The 16,377-nt window shown below is 43.4% G+C and overlaps 1 protein-coding gene across 1 annotated transcript; it reads left to right on the plus strand.

The window, feature by feature from the left end:
* Positions 1-1,343: 1,343 nt before the first annotated feature.
* Positions 1,344-12,827, plus strand: LOC137379269 (leukocyte elastase inhibitor-like). Its single transcript, XM_068049993.1, has 7 exons — positions 1,344-1,568; positions 5,492-5,668; positions 6,617-6,754; positions 8,214-8,331; positions 9,744-9,886; positions 10,273-10,440; positions 12,298-12,827. The coding sequence occupies exons 2-7, from the start codon at positions 5,501-5,503 to the stop codon at positions 12,700-12,702; spliced, it is 1,140 nt and encodes a 379-aa protein (XP_067906094.1). The 5' UTR covers positions 1,344-1,568; positions 5,492-5,500; the 3' UTR covers positions 12,703-12,827.
* The last annotated feature ends 3,550 nt before the right edge of the window (positions 12,828-16,377 follow it).

The raw sequence follows: 16,377 nt of genomic DNA on the forward strand, positions 1-16,377 counted from the left end.
CTGGATCAGGATGGCTCCAACAACACTCAGGAAGCCCGACACCATCCAAACAAAGCAGCCCGCTTGATCGGCACCCCATCCACTACCTTAAGTATTTACTCCAGCCACCACCAACACACAGTGACAACAGTGTGTACAGTCTATAAGATGCACTACAGCAACTCACCACGCCTCCTTCAACAGCACCTTCCAAACCCGCGACCTCTTCCACCTAGAAGGTCAAGGACAGCAGATGCACAGAAACACCACCGCCTGCAAGTTTCTCTCCAAGTCAAACACCATCCTCACTTGGAAAAATATCGCTGTTCCTTCACTGTTGCTGGATCAAAATCCTGGAACTCCCTCCCTAACAGCACTATGGGTGTACCCACACCAGATGGACTGCAGCAGTTCAAGAAGGCGGCTCACCACCACCTTCTCATGACAATTAGGGATGGGCAAAAAATGTTGGCCTTGCCAGCGACACCCACATCCCATGAAAGAATAAGAAAAGCCTTGATCAAAGAGGTAAGCTTTAAGGACCATCCTAAAGGAAGAAAGAGAGGTAGAGAGGCAGAGAGATTTATGGAAGGAATTCCAGAGTTTAGGGACTTGGCAGCTGAAGGCATGACCACTAATGGTGGAGGGTTTAAACGCAGGCAAACTCAAGAGGCCAGAGGAGGGATTTGAAACCAAGGATAAGAATTTTAAAATACAGATGTTGCTTAACGAGGAGCCAATGTAGGTCAGTGAGCACAGGGGTGATGGCTCAATGGGAGTTGGTGTAAGGACACAGGCAGCAGAGTTTTGGATGACCTGAAGTTTACAGAGGATAGAATGTGGGTGGCCAGCCAGGAGTGCATTGGAGTCAAGCCCAGATTTAACAAATGCATGATTGAGGGATTCAGCAGATGATTAGCTGAGGTGGGGTGAAGTCCTGCCATGTTATTGAGGTGGAAATAGGCAGTCTTAGTGATGGCACAAATATGTATTCGGAAGCTGATCTTGGGGTCAAAAATGATACCAAGATTGCGAAGTCTGGTTCAGCCTCAGACATAGACCTATATTCGGTGGTGTGCACTTTATACTTTTTATGTTGTGCCAGCTTTTGCTAAGTTTTCCAAATTGCCATGTACACTTCTCACAAGCTCTGTAGGGTTTAATTGCACAGCAACTTTAAAAAGCAAAGCAAGAAGCCCCCTTGTGTCCCTCAGAAGAGGACAAGCCTCCGCTGTGAAGGAGGCGTCCAATCAATGTGAGGGTGGAAAGGCGGAGACTCCGGGTTAAAATCCGGCCCACAGGCAGCGCACAGAGTGAAGTGAACAGAGTGAAAGGAAGTGTTGGATGCTGAAAGGCGGCGGTAGTGCCCCTACATTTCCCTGTCAGCGCTGCAAACCTTCGCTAACTTGTTGCTCAGTTTCCCAGCTTTTAGCGCAACAGAGAAACATCAGCCACTTCACCCATGTGGAATCTGTCCTTTCTATCTCGTACTGAACAGTCAACAAATACCACCGGGGACAGGGAGATCTACAGGATTCCGCTTCAGGATTTGTCATCGAGCTGTTCATTTCGGAGCTGAAATCGACCGGGTAAATTTGCAAACCCGAACTTGCCCGAGGAGTGACCATATTTTTATAATTCAGTTAAAAAAAAGAGACGAGCCCGTTTTCCTTATAGGTTCAGGGAAAGAGCAAATGTTTGCTGGACACGAAGGAGGAGTAAGTTTACGTTCAGGAAGGTTGAGGCAGTCATTTAATGTTGAGAGACAGGAAAGGATCAGGATCCACCATGAGGACAGATTGTGGATGGGAAACTGTTCAGGTAGGCACCCATTCAGAAAGGCAGAGAGGCATGAACTGGCGAGCAGGAATAAATAGATTCCGGAGGAACTTGAAAGGATGTCGGTTTTTATGAAGCTATGTATACATGATTGCTAGAAGCATTAGGAATGAGATGACAGAAGGGTTGTGCAGTAGAGAAGTGGGATATACCAGAAATATGTATATTATTTATACTTTAATAGCAATATTTTTGAAAACAGAGACATTTTGTCAAAGCTTTTCATCTTGCACTCATCAGTGCACAATCCGCAAGAATGCCAATGTAAGGGAAAGCAACAAATCTATACTGTGAGAGTGCTGATTAGTTGGCAGGTGCACTCTGATTGGTAGAGGTGTTGCCATGGAGAATGCACCAGTTTATGGTGACTGATAGTTAACTGCCAAGCTTTTTTTTGAAATTTAAACCAGGCAGCTTGACTCTGGTCAAGGCATTGTCCTGAGGAATGAACCAGCAAATAGCTGTCAGTTGTTTAGCTGAAACAGGTGCAATGTGTGTACATGTTCTTTCTGTCTGCAAAGTAGTACCAAACGACTAAAAATATTTTTACTGGAATGGGATCAATGTTTATTGTGTTTAGAAAAGACAATGGACGGAAAAGGGATTGTAGATCTATATGTTAGGGGCACCTGGGCAGTAACCAAAGTCAATCCTGTTTCAAAAGTATGGCAGCAGAGGCTAAACATAATAGTCAAAACTTTGTAATAGTAATAGGGCAGTCAGAGAAGTATAAACCATAACAGATATAAGCAGAAGCAAAACTGAAGATTGACAATATTGTGTGATTACTTCCTGCAAGTATTCAATGGGAGGATTTGAGAAACATGCCCACTCCAAACAGAATGAAGCAAAGTGAATCTCATGACTTATACAAATGAGATGAAGTCATATACAAACTTACTAAATCACTGGGAACCTATGTTATTTTCCCCAGAGTGCTGACAGAGTGTAGGAAGGATATTTATGAGGTACTGGCCTCCATTATGAGGGAGTTGCTGGAGATTGAGGAGGCACCCAGTGGATTGGAAACAGGTCAGTTGGAGACCATGTTCAGAAAAAGGTATAAAACTGACAGAAAAATTAAAACCTCCATTCACACAGCAGAAGTAAACTTGAGCATCTGTCTTTCAAAAACCTAGTGAAAAGTAGCCACCGGATTAAAAAGGGGATGATCATGTCTCACCAACCTGCTGGCCTTCTTGGAGGAAGAAACTTCTCAAGTGCACTATGGAAAGTGTTATGGTATAGTGTACCTTGACTCCAAAAGGCATTTGACAAAATTCCTCATGTAAGTTTTAAAGACAAATTCAAAACTATGGGGATTTAAGGTAAATCCTGGAATTGGATAATAAGCAAATTGAAGAGTAGAAAACAACAGGTGGAATATAATCCAAAAACTGAGAAGGCATGTTTATAGAACTTTGGTAAGCTGCACTTGGAGTATTGTTCACAGTTCTGATCTCCATACTTATAAAGGATAAGCACTGGAGACAATACAAAACAAAAGATTTTATTTTCATTCATGGGATGTGGGCGTTGCTGGCTCGGTCAGCATTTATTGCCCATTCATTACAAGAATGATAACAGAACTGAGGGTATACAAATGTCAGGAAAGACTGAACAGTCTTGGGCTTTGTTCTCTAGAGAAGAGGAGAGTTAAAGGTGACCTGAGGGAGGTGTTTCAAATTATGAAGGGGTTCGATATGGTAGACGTAGAGAATATGTTTCCACTTGTAAGGGAGTCCAAAACTAGGGATCATGAATACAAGGTAGTTGTGAATCAGGAATTCAGGTGGAACTTTCTTATGCAGAGAGTGGTGAGAATGCGGAATTTACTACCACATGGAGTGGTTGGGGTGAATAGCACTGATGCATTAACAGGGAAGCTAGATAAGTAAGTAAGGAAGAAAGGAACAGCAAGTTATAGCGATAGGGTGAGAGAAAGTAAAATGTGAGGAAGCTTGTGTGGAGCATAGACCTGTTGGGCTGAATAGCCTGTTTCTGTGCTGTAAAGTCTGTGTAAATATAAGGAACACAGGTGCTTCATGAATGGTACTGAAACAGCTAAGAATCAGATAGAAAGAGATCTAAGTGTCTTGGTAGTCTCAATGTTCAGCATGTACAGACAAAGGCAGCACTACAATCAACAAACCCAATAGAATGTTCAATGACATAGCCAAAATGCTTGAATATAAATCAGAGGAAACCATGATCAAACCGTAAGTGCTCTGTTTCGACTACACTTTAAGTACTGTGTCTAATTCTGGTCACCAAAGACACAGTAAAACCTTCTAGTGCTGGAAGCAGCAGTGAGAAGGTGGATGACACTGATCACTGGTTGCTGTGGTCTGAGAAATAAGAAAAGAACTGTCTGATGATCTTATAGAGGCATATAAAACAGTAAATGTTATGGAAAAGGTAAATGCGGAATACTACTTTAAATTGTGGGACCTGGATCAGGAGACAGAGGTGCAAACTAGTGAAAGGTAACTTTAGGATTGATAGAAGTATATTCTTTTAATGTAAAGAGTGATCAACGATTAGTATAAATTTCCAGATGGAGTAGTCAAGGTGAAAACCTAGGGTGCATTTAAGAAACATTTCAATAGGGCAATGGGAGGACTGTAGGCTGTTTCTGGATGAATGAATAATGGAAGGTGGCTGATCACTGACTAAAAGATGATCATTTTAGGCAATGGAACAGAATGTGATAAGAATGAGGCCCATATGATTGTGCAAGTTCAGTATTCTGTTTGATGACCTGAGAGTCATAAGCTACCCAAAGAAGTTAAACTCAATGAGCTAAGGTCACAAGATCAGGCATGATCTAATTGAATGGTGAAAGAAGCTGAGGGGATGAATAGTCACTCCTGTTCCAATGACTGCACTGATCTTCCTGACTTCAGTTGGGTGAGCTTTGTGCATTGTTATCTGGACTAGATGGATGCAGTTAGGATGTTCCATGTGTGTGCTGCAGAGAGGGAGAGCGAAGTCTAGAAAAAGGCTGTCAGGTGTACATTTTACCTGGCACAATGCAGATTAGTATTGATACATGTTGTAGAGAAATCTATCAGGGTATATTTGCATTGGAAGATATTTTCTGCTTTAAAGTAGTTGCTATACAAAGTTGAGGGAGGTCTGTATCTGGCTTAATATGTAGGTGACCTGATGCTTAATGGTTTAATATTAATTTTTTAACAGTGTATAATGCAATATTTCTCATATAACTGTCTCCAGGAATCTGTACTGGGACCTTACCTTACCTTTTCTCTTTATTTCATAATTTTTTCCATATATTATAGTGACATATTATTTGCTTTCTTGAATGTCAAGGAATTTTATTTGGCTGACTGGGTACTGGTTTTGCAAGCTTTGCCTTGAGATAGAAGTCTTTGTCGCACTGATATTCATTAATCAGCCGAGGTTGCTTCAGCACATTGGTTAATGAGAAACAATAATATCTGAAATTTAGACATGTAATGAATAAAATCTGAGTCCAGTTTTACAGAGGGGGTTGTAAATGTTTCATTGCAAATCAACACTCAGCTTGCGATTCTTCGTAAGCCAATTCTGATCTTCAGTTGCAAACCCTGGTAATTCATTAACATTCTTGAGAACTTTATTGTGCTGTAAACGCTTTAAACATCTGTGTTTTTTTTTATTTTTCTTGCAGTTTAAAACAATGGAAGACCTGAGCAAAGCAAATTGCCATTTCACTCTCGATCTGTTCAGAAATCTTATTGAAAAAAATCCAGCTGGCAACATCTTCTTTTCTCCATTCAGTATCTCCACAGCATTGGCCATGGTTTACCTTGGAGCAAAAAAGAATACTGCATCTCAAATGGCAAAGGTATGGATGAAATTACCCAGCACAAAAGACATGGCTAATTTTTTTTAAGTGTCTTGAGTGTGCATTTTTTTGACAAGTCCTTGCTTTTGCCAAGTTCAGATGGTTAAAGCAGGAAGTGAGTCTCACAAACCATAAGATCCTGAGTCCAATGCTTGGTCTGCACTGAGTTAGCTGATTTTAGTGGGATTAGGAATGGTAGGGAGGGGAAATCCACCAGGGTTCCTGCTCCTAATCACTATTCAGTCACCTCTGCTGTGCATGTGCAGTTGATGGCTGTAAGTAGAATCATTATTAACTGACATGCCCCTGTGGTTGAATTTCTTTTTATTCTTTCATGGGGATGTAGGTGTTACTGGCAGGTCAGCATTTGCTGCCCATCTCTAATTGCCTTTGAACTGAGTGGCTTGCTGGGCCATTTCAGAGGGCATTTAAGAGTCAAGCACATTGCTGTGGGTCTGGAGTAACATGAAGGCCAGACTAGGTAAGGACGGCAAATTTCCTTCCCTGAAAGACATTAGTGAATCAGATGGGATCTGGGTTTTTACAACAATCGATGATAGTTTCATGGTCACTATTACTGAGACTAGCTTTCAATTCCAGCTTTTTGTAAATCAAGTAACTAAATTTAAATTCCACCAGCTGCTGTGGTGGGATTTGAACCCAAGCCTTCAGGGCATTAGCGTGGGCCTTTGGAGTACTAGCTCAGTGACATTACCACTACTCCACTGTTGATACTTTCTAGGCATAGACCTGAAGAATGGCTTCTTTGGTGAGATACTGGAGGGTGATCAGCAAGTGTAGAATGGAATTTCAGCCTGCAGGAAGGGGGCAAAGAAATTCAGCAGGAAACTAAATGACAGAAAATAATTGAACGTAATGATTCTAACTTGTAGCTCTTTTTTCACTTCATTGCTTGATGTTTCTTTTGTCTATTTATTCTGATGACAGGCTCTGCACTTTGATCAAATTGGAGAGGTCCACTCTGGATTCCAGAAAATGCAGTTGGACATTAACAGAGCTGATGTTTCATATCTGTTGAAAGTGGCCAATCGGCTATATGGAGAGAAGACCTGTAACTTCCTAGAAGTAAGTTATGAGTGGATCACCTGCTGCCAGATTCTTCCAGTGCTCAGGAACCAACAGGAAGACTGATGCCAATAGTGTTGTACTTCGATTTAAAAAAAAAAAAATCATTCTTGGGAACTGAACATTGTTGGCAAGCCCAACATTGGTTGCCCATTCTTAATTGCCCTCGAGAAGGTGGTGGTGAGCCATCGCCTTGAACCGCTGCAATCCATGTTGTATAGGTACATCAACAGTGCTGCTAGGGAAAGTGTTCCAGGATTTTGACCCAGTGACAGTGAAGGAATGTTGATATAGTTCCAAGTCAGGATGGTGTGTGGCTTGGAGGGGAACTTGCAGGTAGTGGTGTTCCCATGTGTCTGCTGCCCTTGTTCTTCTAGGTGGAAGAGATCACGGGTTTGGGTGGTGTTGTTGAAGGAGCCTTGGCGAGTTGCTGCAGTGCATCTTGTAGATGGAACACACTGCTGCCACTGTGTGCCGGTGGCGGAAGGAGTGAATGTTTAAGGTGTTGGATCGGCTGCCCGATCAAGCGGGCTGCTTTGTCCTGGATGGTGTCGAGCTTCTTGAATGTTGTTGGAGCTGCACCCATCCAGGCAAGTGGAGAGTATTCCTTGTAGATGGTGGACAGGCTTTGGGGAGTCAGCAGGTGAGTTACTTGCCACAGAATTCCCAGCCTCTGACCTGCTCTTGTAGCCACATTATTATATGGCGTGTCCAGTTCTGTTTCTGGTCAATGGTAAGCCTCAGGATGTTGATGGTGGAGGTTTCAGTGGTGCTGATGCCATTGAATGTCAAGGGGAGATGGTCATTGTCTGGCACTTGTGTGACACAGATGTTACTTGCCACTTATCAGCCCAAGCCTGAATGTTATCCAAGTCTTGCTGCATGCAGGCATGGACTGCTTCAGTATCTGATGAGTTGTGAATGGTACTGAACATCGTACAATCATTAGCAAACATCCCTACTTCTGACCTTATGATGGAGGGAAAGTCATTGATGAAGCAGCTGAAGATGGTTGGGCCTAGGACACTACCCTGAGGAACTCCTGCAGCAATGTCCTGGGACTGGGATCATTGGCCACCAACAACCACAACCATCTTCCTTTGTGCTAGGTATGACTCCAAACAGTGGAGATTTCCATTGACTTCAGTTTTGCTAGGGTTCCTTGGTGCCACACTCAGTCAAATGCTGCCTTGATGTCAAGGGCAGTCACTCTCGCCTCACCTCTGAAATTCAGCTCTTTTGCCCATGTTTGAACCAAGGCTGTAATGAGGCCTGGAACTGAATGGCCCTGGCGGAACTTCACAATAATTTCTTCAAAGTATTTTGATATTGCTGCTATGGACAATTTACAAATTCTGTAACAATTCTGGTGATCCACTAATTTAAAAATGATCAATCAGGTCTTCCAAAGCTTCCAAACAGGACAGTGGAACTAATTTTTCCTATATGCATTATGTAGGAATTCTGTAAATCCTCCACGAAATTCTATGGTGCAGAGATGTCTGCAGTTGATTTTCTAACTGCTGCGGATGAAACGAGACAGGAGATCAATAAATGGGTGGAGGCGCAGACTGAGGGTAAGTTGTCCCCCACCTTCAGTCATTTGCAAATTGATGGTGAAGCATGAATCGATTCTGAAAAGATGTAAAGTATAAATCTTTGTACCAGCAGTATGATCAGTATATTATAGAAAGTTCTAACAAAGACAGGGTAAATTTTATAAATTTCCATTCCCCACCCCCCCCCCCAACCAGCTACAGCAGTGTGAATTTGTAAAAGCTATTATAAAATAATTAAATAGAATAAAACTGGATTTAGAAACAGCGTGGGTTCCAACAGTAAATTAATTGTCTCAGATGTTAGCCAGATTAGTTGTGTTTCAGTGTACATGTGTACCTTTATTATAGCTAATCGGATGACAAAGTGAATTAAGTTGAACAAGAGACCTCCACTCTACCAGCCTAGTTACCGTTATACTGGCTGTACATAGCTGAGTGCACTGGTTTTATCTGAATTCTGGAGCGCTTCTGTCATGTACAAAAACATGCTACATCCTCTGCTGCCTGAATGTCTGTCTTCCTGTGCACGATGATGCTCTTTGTTCCAAAAAGTTAGTGTAATCTGTTTGTGCGCACATCAATTGGAATTACCCGAAAACTTGTCTGGAGACAACAGTCTAACAATGGCACAGTGCTGATTTTCAATGGAAAGAAATGAAGTGATTTGGTTGTGACTTCCGTCCAATTTTATCCACACCGAATTTCATTGATCTTTTAAGCCCATTGCCCCAAACCTCTGTTGCTAAATAACACAGTCCCACTCCCCCTTGCAAAAACACAGCTGACACAAAATCTTTGAATTTACGCCAATTGTGCATGGGCTGCAATCGTACCTCTTAATCGCAAAGTAATTTTTCTGATGTTTTATGGTGTTTTTGCTTTTCTGATTTCTCCCCACTGAGACTGACAATTTTTTTTGAATGCATCTTTATGGCATCAGAATGATTGGCATTAAAAATTAGAGTACATGAGAGAAAAAGGAATAGAGAGATATGCTGAAAGGCCGAGATGAAGTGGATGGAATGGGAGGAGACTAGTGTGAGTATAAACACCAGCATTGACTAGTTGGAGTGAATAGTCTGTTTCTGTGCTGTATATTCTGTGTAACTTTATGTGCTAATTTAGCTTGGATATTAACCTGCTTGGGAAATTCATAGAATCATCGACATATATGGCACAGAAGGAGGGCATTCAGAACATTTTGTTTAATTGATCTTTTGTGGGAAAACGCTCCTATTTTGGTAACTATTCTAAGGTAACATTTTTTAAAAGATGCAGCCAAAGAGGTTTGGGAACTATGAATTTGATTTTTTTTTCTCCCTCTCCTGAAATTTTAAACTTACAAAAATAAAATACTGAAAGGAAACTATTCCTCATATTTTTGTTACTCTTGTGTACTATGCAAATATACTGAATATATTTCCATTCAGATAAGATCCAAGACTTGCTGGGCCAAGGGTCAGTTGACAGAGATACCAGACTCGTGTTGGTGAATGCCATCTACTTCAAAGGAAGCTGGGCTGAGAAATTTGATGAACAATACACAGAGGAAATGCCGTTCAAACTGAATAAGGTATTCTAACAAAGTACCAGCACTGAATCAAGCTATTTTGTTTCCTTATGGGGAAAGACTTAGAAAGATAATCAAAATATGTTCTACCTTCACTGCTAATGTTAACTGCTTTATTTATATAGCAGTGAGTACTCTTGTCAGACAATGGACAATTATGGTGGTCTCTTCAGAATGAGTGCATTATAATATAATGACATAGATAATAACATATAACAATGTGTTTATTTTGCAGGTTACTGCCTTACCTGTGTTTCTACCAATATTTCTATCACATGACTAGTTTTGCTTCTTTTGAATAATTCCCATAATTGTCTCCCTCAATGCATTTTTTTCAAATAATTTAAGTTACAGAAATAATGATATGCATTGCATGTTACTGTTCATAGAGCGAAAGCAAACCAGTGAAAATGATGTACCTAAAGAAGAAGTTCCTGATCTGTCACGTCCCTGAATTTAAAATCAAAGTTCTTGAGCTTCCGTACATTGACAATGACTTAAGCATGATCATCTTGTTGCCAGATGACATCATGGATAATTCCACAGGTCTCAAACAGGTACAGTGTCTTTCCATGATTTAGTGTTGACATACTTCACATGGAGTCAGAGATTTGACATTCAGGTGTATGAAGCTTGTCTACTCTTGAATTTCTAACAGTTCTGATATTCTTGGAAATGCAGAGTATTTATAGAGTAGCTGAATGATTTAACTCCAGGAACCACTGGTTATAGAGATCTGTTTCACATCTTGTTGCTGTAAGGGTGTTTAGGAAATTGTCTTCAGTCCCTTCCACAATTTCCGTTCCCTTGCTACTGATTGCATCTCTCTCTTTGGCAACTGTCTGAGGTTGAATCAGACTGTTCGTAACCTTAGTGTCATATTTGACCCCGAGATGAGCTTCCGACCACAAATGTGCACCATCAAGACTGTCTATTTCCGCCTCCGGAACATCGTCTGATTCCACCCTTGCCTGAGCAAGCCGAAACTTGCTTCCACGTCTTTGTTACGTCCAGACTTGACTATTCCAATGCATTCCTGGCTGGCCTCCCATATTCTACCCTCCGTAAACTTGAGGTCATCCAAAACTCAGCTGCCTGTGACTTAACTCACACCAAGTCCCATTGACCCATCACCCCTGTGTTTGCTGACCTACATTGGCTCCCAGTCCAGCAGAGCCTAGATTTTAAAGTTCCCATCTTTCTTTTCACGTTCTTCCATGGCCTTGTCCCTCCCTATCTCTGTAATCTCCTCCAGCCCACAACCCTCCAAGATATCTGTGCTCCTCTAATTCTGACTTCTTCAGCATGACTGATTTTAATTGCTCTGCCATTGGTGGCTGTGTCTTCAGCTGCCTTGGTCCTAAGTTCTGGAATTCATGTGACGTCCCGCCTTCACACTGAGGATACCCTCCATCGTGTTGTGTGGCACTACCACCGTGCTAAATGGGATAGATTTCGAACAGATCTAGCAATGCAAAACTGGGCATCCATGAGGTGCTGTGGGCCATCAGCAGCAGCAGAATTATATTCAACCACAATCTGTAACCTCGTGGCCCAGCATATCCCCCATTCTACCATTACCATCAAGTCAGGAGACCAACCCTGGTTCAATGAAGAGTGCAGGAGGGCATGCCAGGAGCAGCACCAGGCATACCTCAAAATGAGGTGTCAACCTGGTGAAGCTACAACACAGGACTATTTGTGTGCCAAACTGCATAAGCAGCATGCAATAGACAGAGCTAAGTGATCCCACAACCAACGGATCAGATCTAAGCTGTGCAGTCCTGCTATATCCAGCCCTGAATGATGGTGGACAATTAAACAACCAACTGGAGGAGGTGGCTTCACAAATATCCCCATCCTCAATGATGGGGGAGCCCAGCACATCAGTGCGAAAGATAAGGCTGAAGCATTTGCAACAATCTTCAGCCAGAAGCGCCGAGTTGATGATCCATCTCGGCCTCCTCCTGAAGTTCCCAGCATCACAGATGCCAGACTTCAGCCAATTCGATTCACTCCATGTGAGAAACGACTGAAGGCACTGGATACTGCAAAGGCTACGGGTCCTGACAACATTCGGCAATAGTACTGAAGACCTGTGCTCCAGAGCTGATCATCTCCCAACAGCAATTATGGTTTAATGTTATATGACTACATGAACAAAGACGAACAGGAAAAGTTCCTCTGGTCCATCCAGCCTGTTTCCCGTAATTTACCCCACCCAAGAATCCATGTGATCTCCTGGGAGAGGCAGAAAAACATTAAAAACCCAGGCCAATTTGTAGGGAGAAACCTGAGAAATTCCTCTCCCATGCAGTCATAACTAGCCCAAGAGATCACTCTGGCCTTGGTCTTTGTAACTGAGCTTTTCTTGTTTTGGTTTGTTACTGATATTTTTTCTTTTGGTCTATCAGCTGGAGCAGGTACTTACATTCGAAAAGTTGCAAGAATGGACACTTCCAAACCGGATGCAAAAGGTGGATGTTCATGTTCGTCTGCCCAAATTTAAACTGGAAGATAACTATGAGCTCAACTCGCCCCTGTCCAGTTTAGGCATGCGAGACCTTTTTGATGGTTCGAGGGCAGATCTATCTGGAATGTCTGGAGCTCGTGACTTATATGTGTCAAAAGTTGTGCACAAATCTTTTGTGGAGGTGAATGAGGAAGGAACTGAAGCAGCAGCTGCTACTGCGGTTGTGAGTCAATTTTGTATGTTAATGCAGGAGGAGATGTTCACTGCGGATCATCCTTTCCTCTTTTTCATTCAGCACAACAAAACAAATAGCATTCTGTTCTTTGGTAGATACTCTTCTCCCTGAACACCAGACTAAGTAATGCTGCATGATAACCTGAAAGCAAAATGTTGAATTATTTAGTCAGTAAATACAAGGGAATAATCTTAATGGTGATTACAGATACATTAAATGAATGTATTTTACTTGTTAAAGCTTCTGTATCACAAAAAAACTTCAAATAAAAAAATCAATTAAAATGAATGCAAGGCATGGTTCAGTGAATCAAAAGCAAATTACTATGGATGCTGGAAATCTAAAATAAAAACAACATTCTGGGAATACTCAGCATGTCTAGGAGCATCTGCGCAGAGAGAACCAGAGTTAATGGACTGGATTTTAAGGAGCCCTCGATGGTGGGATCCATTTTGGTGGGGGGAGGGGTGGGAGGAGGGTCAGAAGATGGCTCCGGATAAGGACTGCCACGGACCTCGACCCCGGCAGCGCCCGGCCCAATCCTCACGGTGGAGGTGAGGCTCCGTTGTGGCCTCCCCACCGGTAAAGGTAAGTGTTTTGGGGGAAAAGGGCAAATAATTAATTTAATTGTTGTTGGGGATGTGGGAGAGTGGCAAAGGAAATGTATTTAATTTAATTCAATCTATCTTTAAATATTTAAATAAGCTGGTAGGGCTGACAGCCCTTTAAAAACAGTGTCAGCGCCTGTGCGCAGGCAGCTGACGCCAATGCCGGGGACGGACAGCCCGCCCCTTCCACATGATTGGGGATGGGGGAAGCCCACCCTGGCTATTTAAATGAGCCACTGCGCTTGAGATTGCGGCAGCTCTTTGGTGTGGGCTGCCATTTTTGAAGCTTGCCGCTGAAATCGGCGGCAAGCTTATAAACTCCAGCCCAATGTTTCAGGTTGATAGACCTTTCATCAGAACTGATTCTTGTTTTGGGATCATTAAGGATAGATTGTTTTATTATTCATTCTTGGGATGTGAGTGTTGCTGACAAGGCCAGCATTCATTGCTTATCCCTAATTCTCCTTGAGAAGGTGGTGGTGAGCCGCCTTCTTGACCCGCTGCAGTCCATGTGGTGTCGGTACACCCACAGTGCTGTTAGGGAGGGAGTTCCAGGATTTGGACCCAGCGACAGTGAAGGAATGGCGATATAGTTCCAAGTCAGGATGGTGTGTGGCTTGGAGGAGAACCTGCAGGTGGTGGTGTTCCCATGCATCTGCTGCCTTAGTTCTTCTAGGTGGTAGAGGTCGTGTGTTTGGCGGGTGCTGTCGAAGGAAGTGTGGTGCGTTGCTGCAGTGCATCTTGTAGATGGTACACACTGTGCGCCAGTGGTGGATGGAGTGAATGTTTAAGGTGGTGGATGGAGTGCCAACTAAGTTGGCTGCTTTGTCCTGGATGATATCAAGCTCTCTGTTCCCTTTAAAACTAATCTGTAAGTAGTACATGAAATGGTAAACCAGAGGGTGGCTGCTGGACGACAAGGGCTATCTGCACCTGGCTCCTGATTCCACTCTGCAACACAACCACATGTGGCCAGCATGTGCACAATGAGAGCCATGCTACCACAAGCAAGGTCATCAAGCAGACCATTGGGCTGTAGAAGCAATGATGCAGCTGTCTTGACCGCCCTGGAGGAGCTCGCCAATATCCGCCAGAGCAGTTACCCAGATTTATAGTGGTCTGCTGTATCGTCCACAACCTAGTCAGCATGACAGCACAGCCTTGGCCTCCAGGAATTCAGCAAGCACCTCAGGAGGAGGAGGAGGAGCAGGAAGAGGAAGGGAGGAGGCAGCCAGCACATCCTTATCCTGGCCAGGCTGTTGGTGAGTGACTCGTTCTGCTCCGGTTAACATCAATACAAACCCAGAATCTCCATTGCACAACCGTCCCACACCATAATATCCCTCCTTTGTGGACCAGCACAGCATTCTCTTGGCCATAATGCTGAAATAAACAACACCACAAAACAACCATTCCATTCCAACTTTATCTGACAATACATCCATATTATATAGAAAACTCGACCAATCACCTTTATATATTCCCTTAGTGCCCGTGTTGCCAGTATCTTTGCCTGTCCTAGTGCTGCTATGCAGTGCTACCCCAATGGCTGCAGTATGTCTGGTGGAAGGCTGTTGACTTTCACTGTGAGAGATCGTAGATGGCCTTGTCGGATGCCCTCGAGTATCTCTGGGCCTAGAAGGATTGGCTTTGGACTGCATTATCCCATCACCAACAGTAGTCTGGGCTGGCTGGCTGACACGAAAAAGCAAGGAATCTGGTTGCATAGCAGAGGAGGGAGCACAAATGCTGTCATCCTGCCACCCCCAGGGTGGTGCCTCAGCAATCCATGTACACTGCTGGAGCACAGATTGCTGGACTGCTGTGAGACCCTGAAAGCCCCTTTGGGTACTGGTATCTGCAGCTGTGATGGCAGCAATCTGACCCTGCATAGCAACAAGCTGAGATTTCATGATCTCCGCCTGAGCTTCCACTGCAGCACTCCGGTGTTGGGTGGCTTCTGCTTGTGCTGCAATGAGAGCTGAAATATCAGCCCAGATCATGGTTTGTTTTGCAAGTGTTCTCAAGGAGTTGGTCACCACACTTCCAAGAGTAGAATGGATCTATCAAGGAGGTGGTTTGTGGCTTTAAAGCAAAAGTTTATAGTTTAATGTTTCCAGTCTGTTGCACATTTAACCAGGAATTAATGTTCACGATATCAAGAAATCTTATGCCATTATTTTAGATGAAATGTATTTTTTACATCAGCTGCATCTCCAGAGAGAGATCAAACAGATTGCAGTCCAATGCTTGTCTCAACAAAATCAATACCCATGGCAACCCACTACCGCATTACACTGATTGGTAAATCATGTCATTGGCATTAGGCTACTGCGTAGAATTAAAATGAAGTATATTTCAAAAACACACACTAAAACAATCATGACAGCACATATCAGAGTAAGCTGCTCAATGGTTCCCTTTGCATCGCTCTGACACATTCAGGAATGATTCATTTTACTAAATAAGCCAGTAACAGAAATGACATTCACTGCTCCCCATAATCTGTCTCACCACATCATGGGATGCATAAAGGAAAAGGTATGGCCGGACGAGCAACATCGTGTCCTTCACCCAACCAGGCAGCAGGCTGCCTCTGCAAACCGGACTTCTTCGTCTCTTCTATATACACACACAAAAATCTGTCTGAGAACAGAGGGTTGGTCAATCTCCACTGGAGTCCTGCTCCTCTTGACCTTCCCACTCCCGCACCACTGCCTGACCCAGTGGCAGTTCTTGGGGATCTGAAAGGACAAAGGCGCAAGGATAGGATTGTGGTGAGGTGAGGAGGGGGAGTAAGAGGTGCTTGCTGCCACCATCTGCAGCTTGCACATCAGAAGAGATTGTGAGATGAGGAGGGAAGTGGAATGTGAGAAGATGGATTAGGTAGAAACATACTGGCATCGTCTATGGTCTCAGCCCCACCACTGGCTGTGGCTTCAGCGACTGCCATTCTATTTATGGCGACCACCATCTCCTCCTGGGGGCAAGGACCTGTAGCTGTGTCTGTTCCCTGGCGGGTAGCTGCTGCTGCCACTGTTTATGTACCACCTTGTCCAGCAAGAGAGAGGGAAGTGAGTTAATGAGTGTGATGTAGCTGTCATGGTGGAATAGCTGGCAGTGTGTTCAAACTGTGAGATGTGGATGTGAGGCTTGTAGCAGTCTAAATGTATGAGGG

Source organism: Heterodontus francisci, chromosome 2 (assembly GCF_036365525.1).
Source record: "Heterodontus francisci isolate sHetFra1 chromosome 2, sHetFra1.hap1, whole genome shotgun sequence".
NCBI lineage: Eukaryota > Metazoa > Chordata > Chondrichthyes > Heterodontiformes > Heterodontidae > Heterodontus > Heterodontus francisci.

Coding starts and splice junctions, on each gene's coding strand:
- LOC137379269 (XM_068049993.1), top strand. CDS start 5,501: ATGGAAGACCTGAGCAAAGCAAATTGCCATTTCACTCTCGATCTGTTC. Junction 6,755..8,213: donor AGACCTGTAACTTCCTAGAA/GTAAGTTATGAG, acceptor TGCATTATGTAG/GAATTCTGTAAATCCTCCAC. Junction 8,332..9,743: donor GGTGGAGGCGCAGACTGAGG/GTAAGTTGTCCC, acceptor ATTTCCATTCAG/ATAAGATCCAAGACTTGCTG.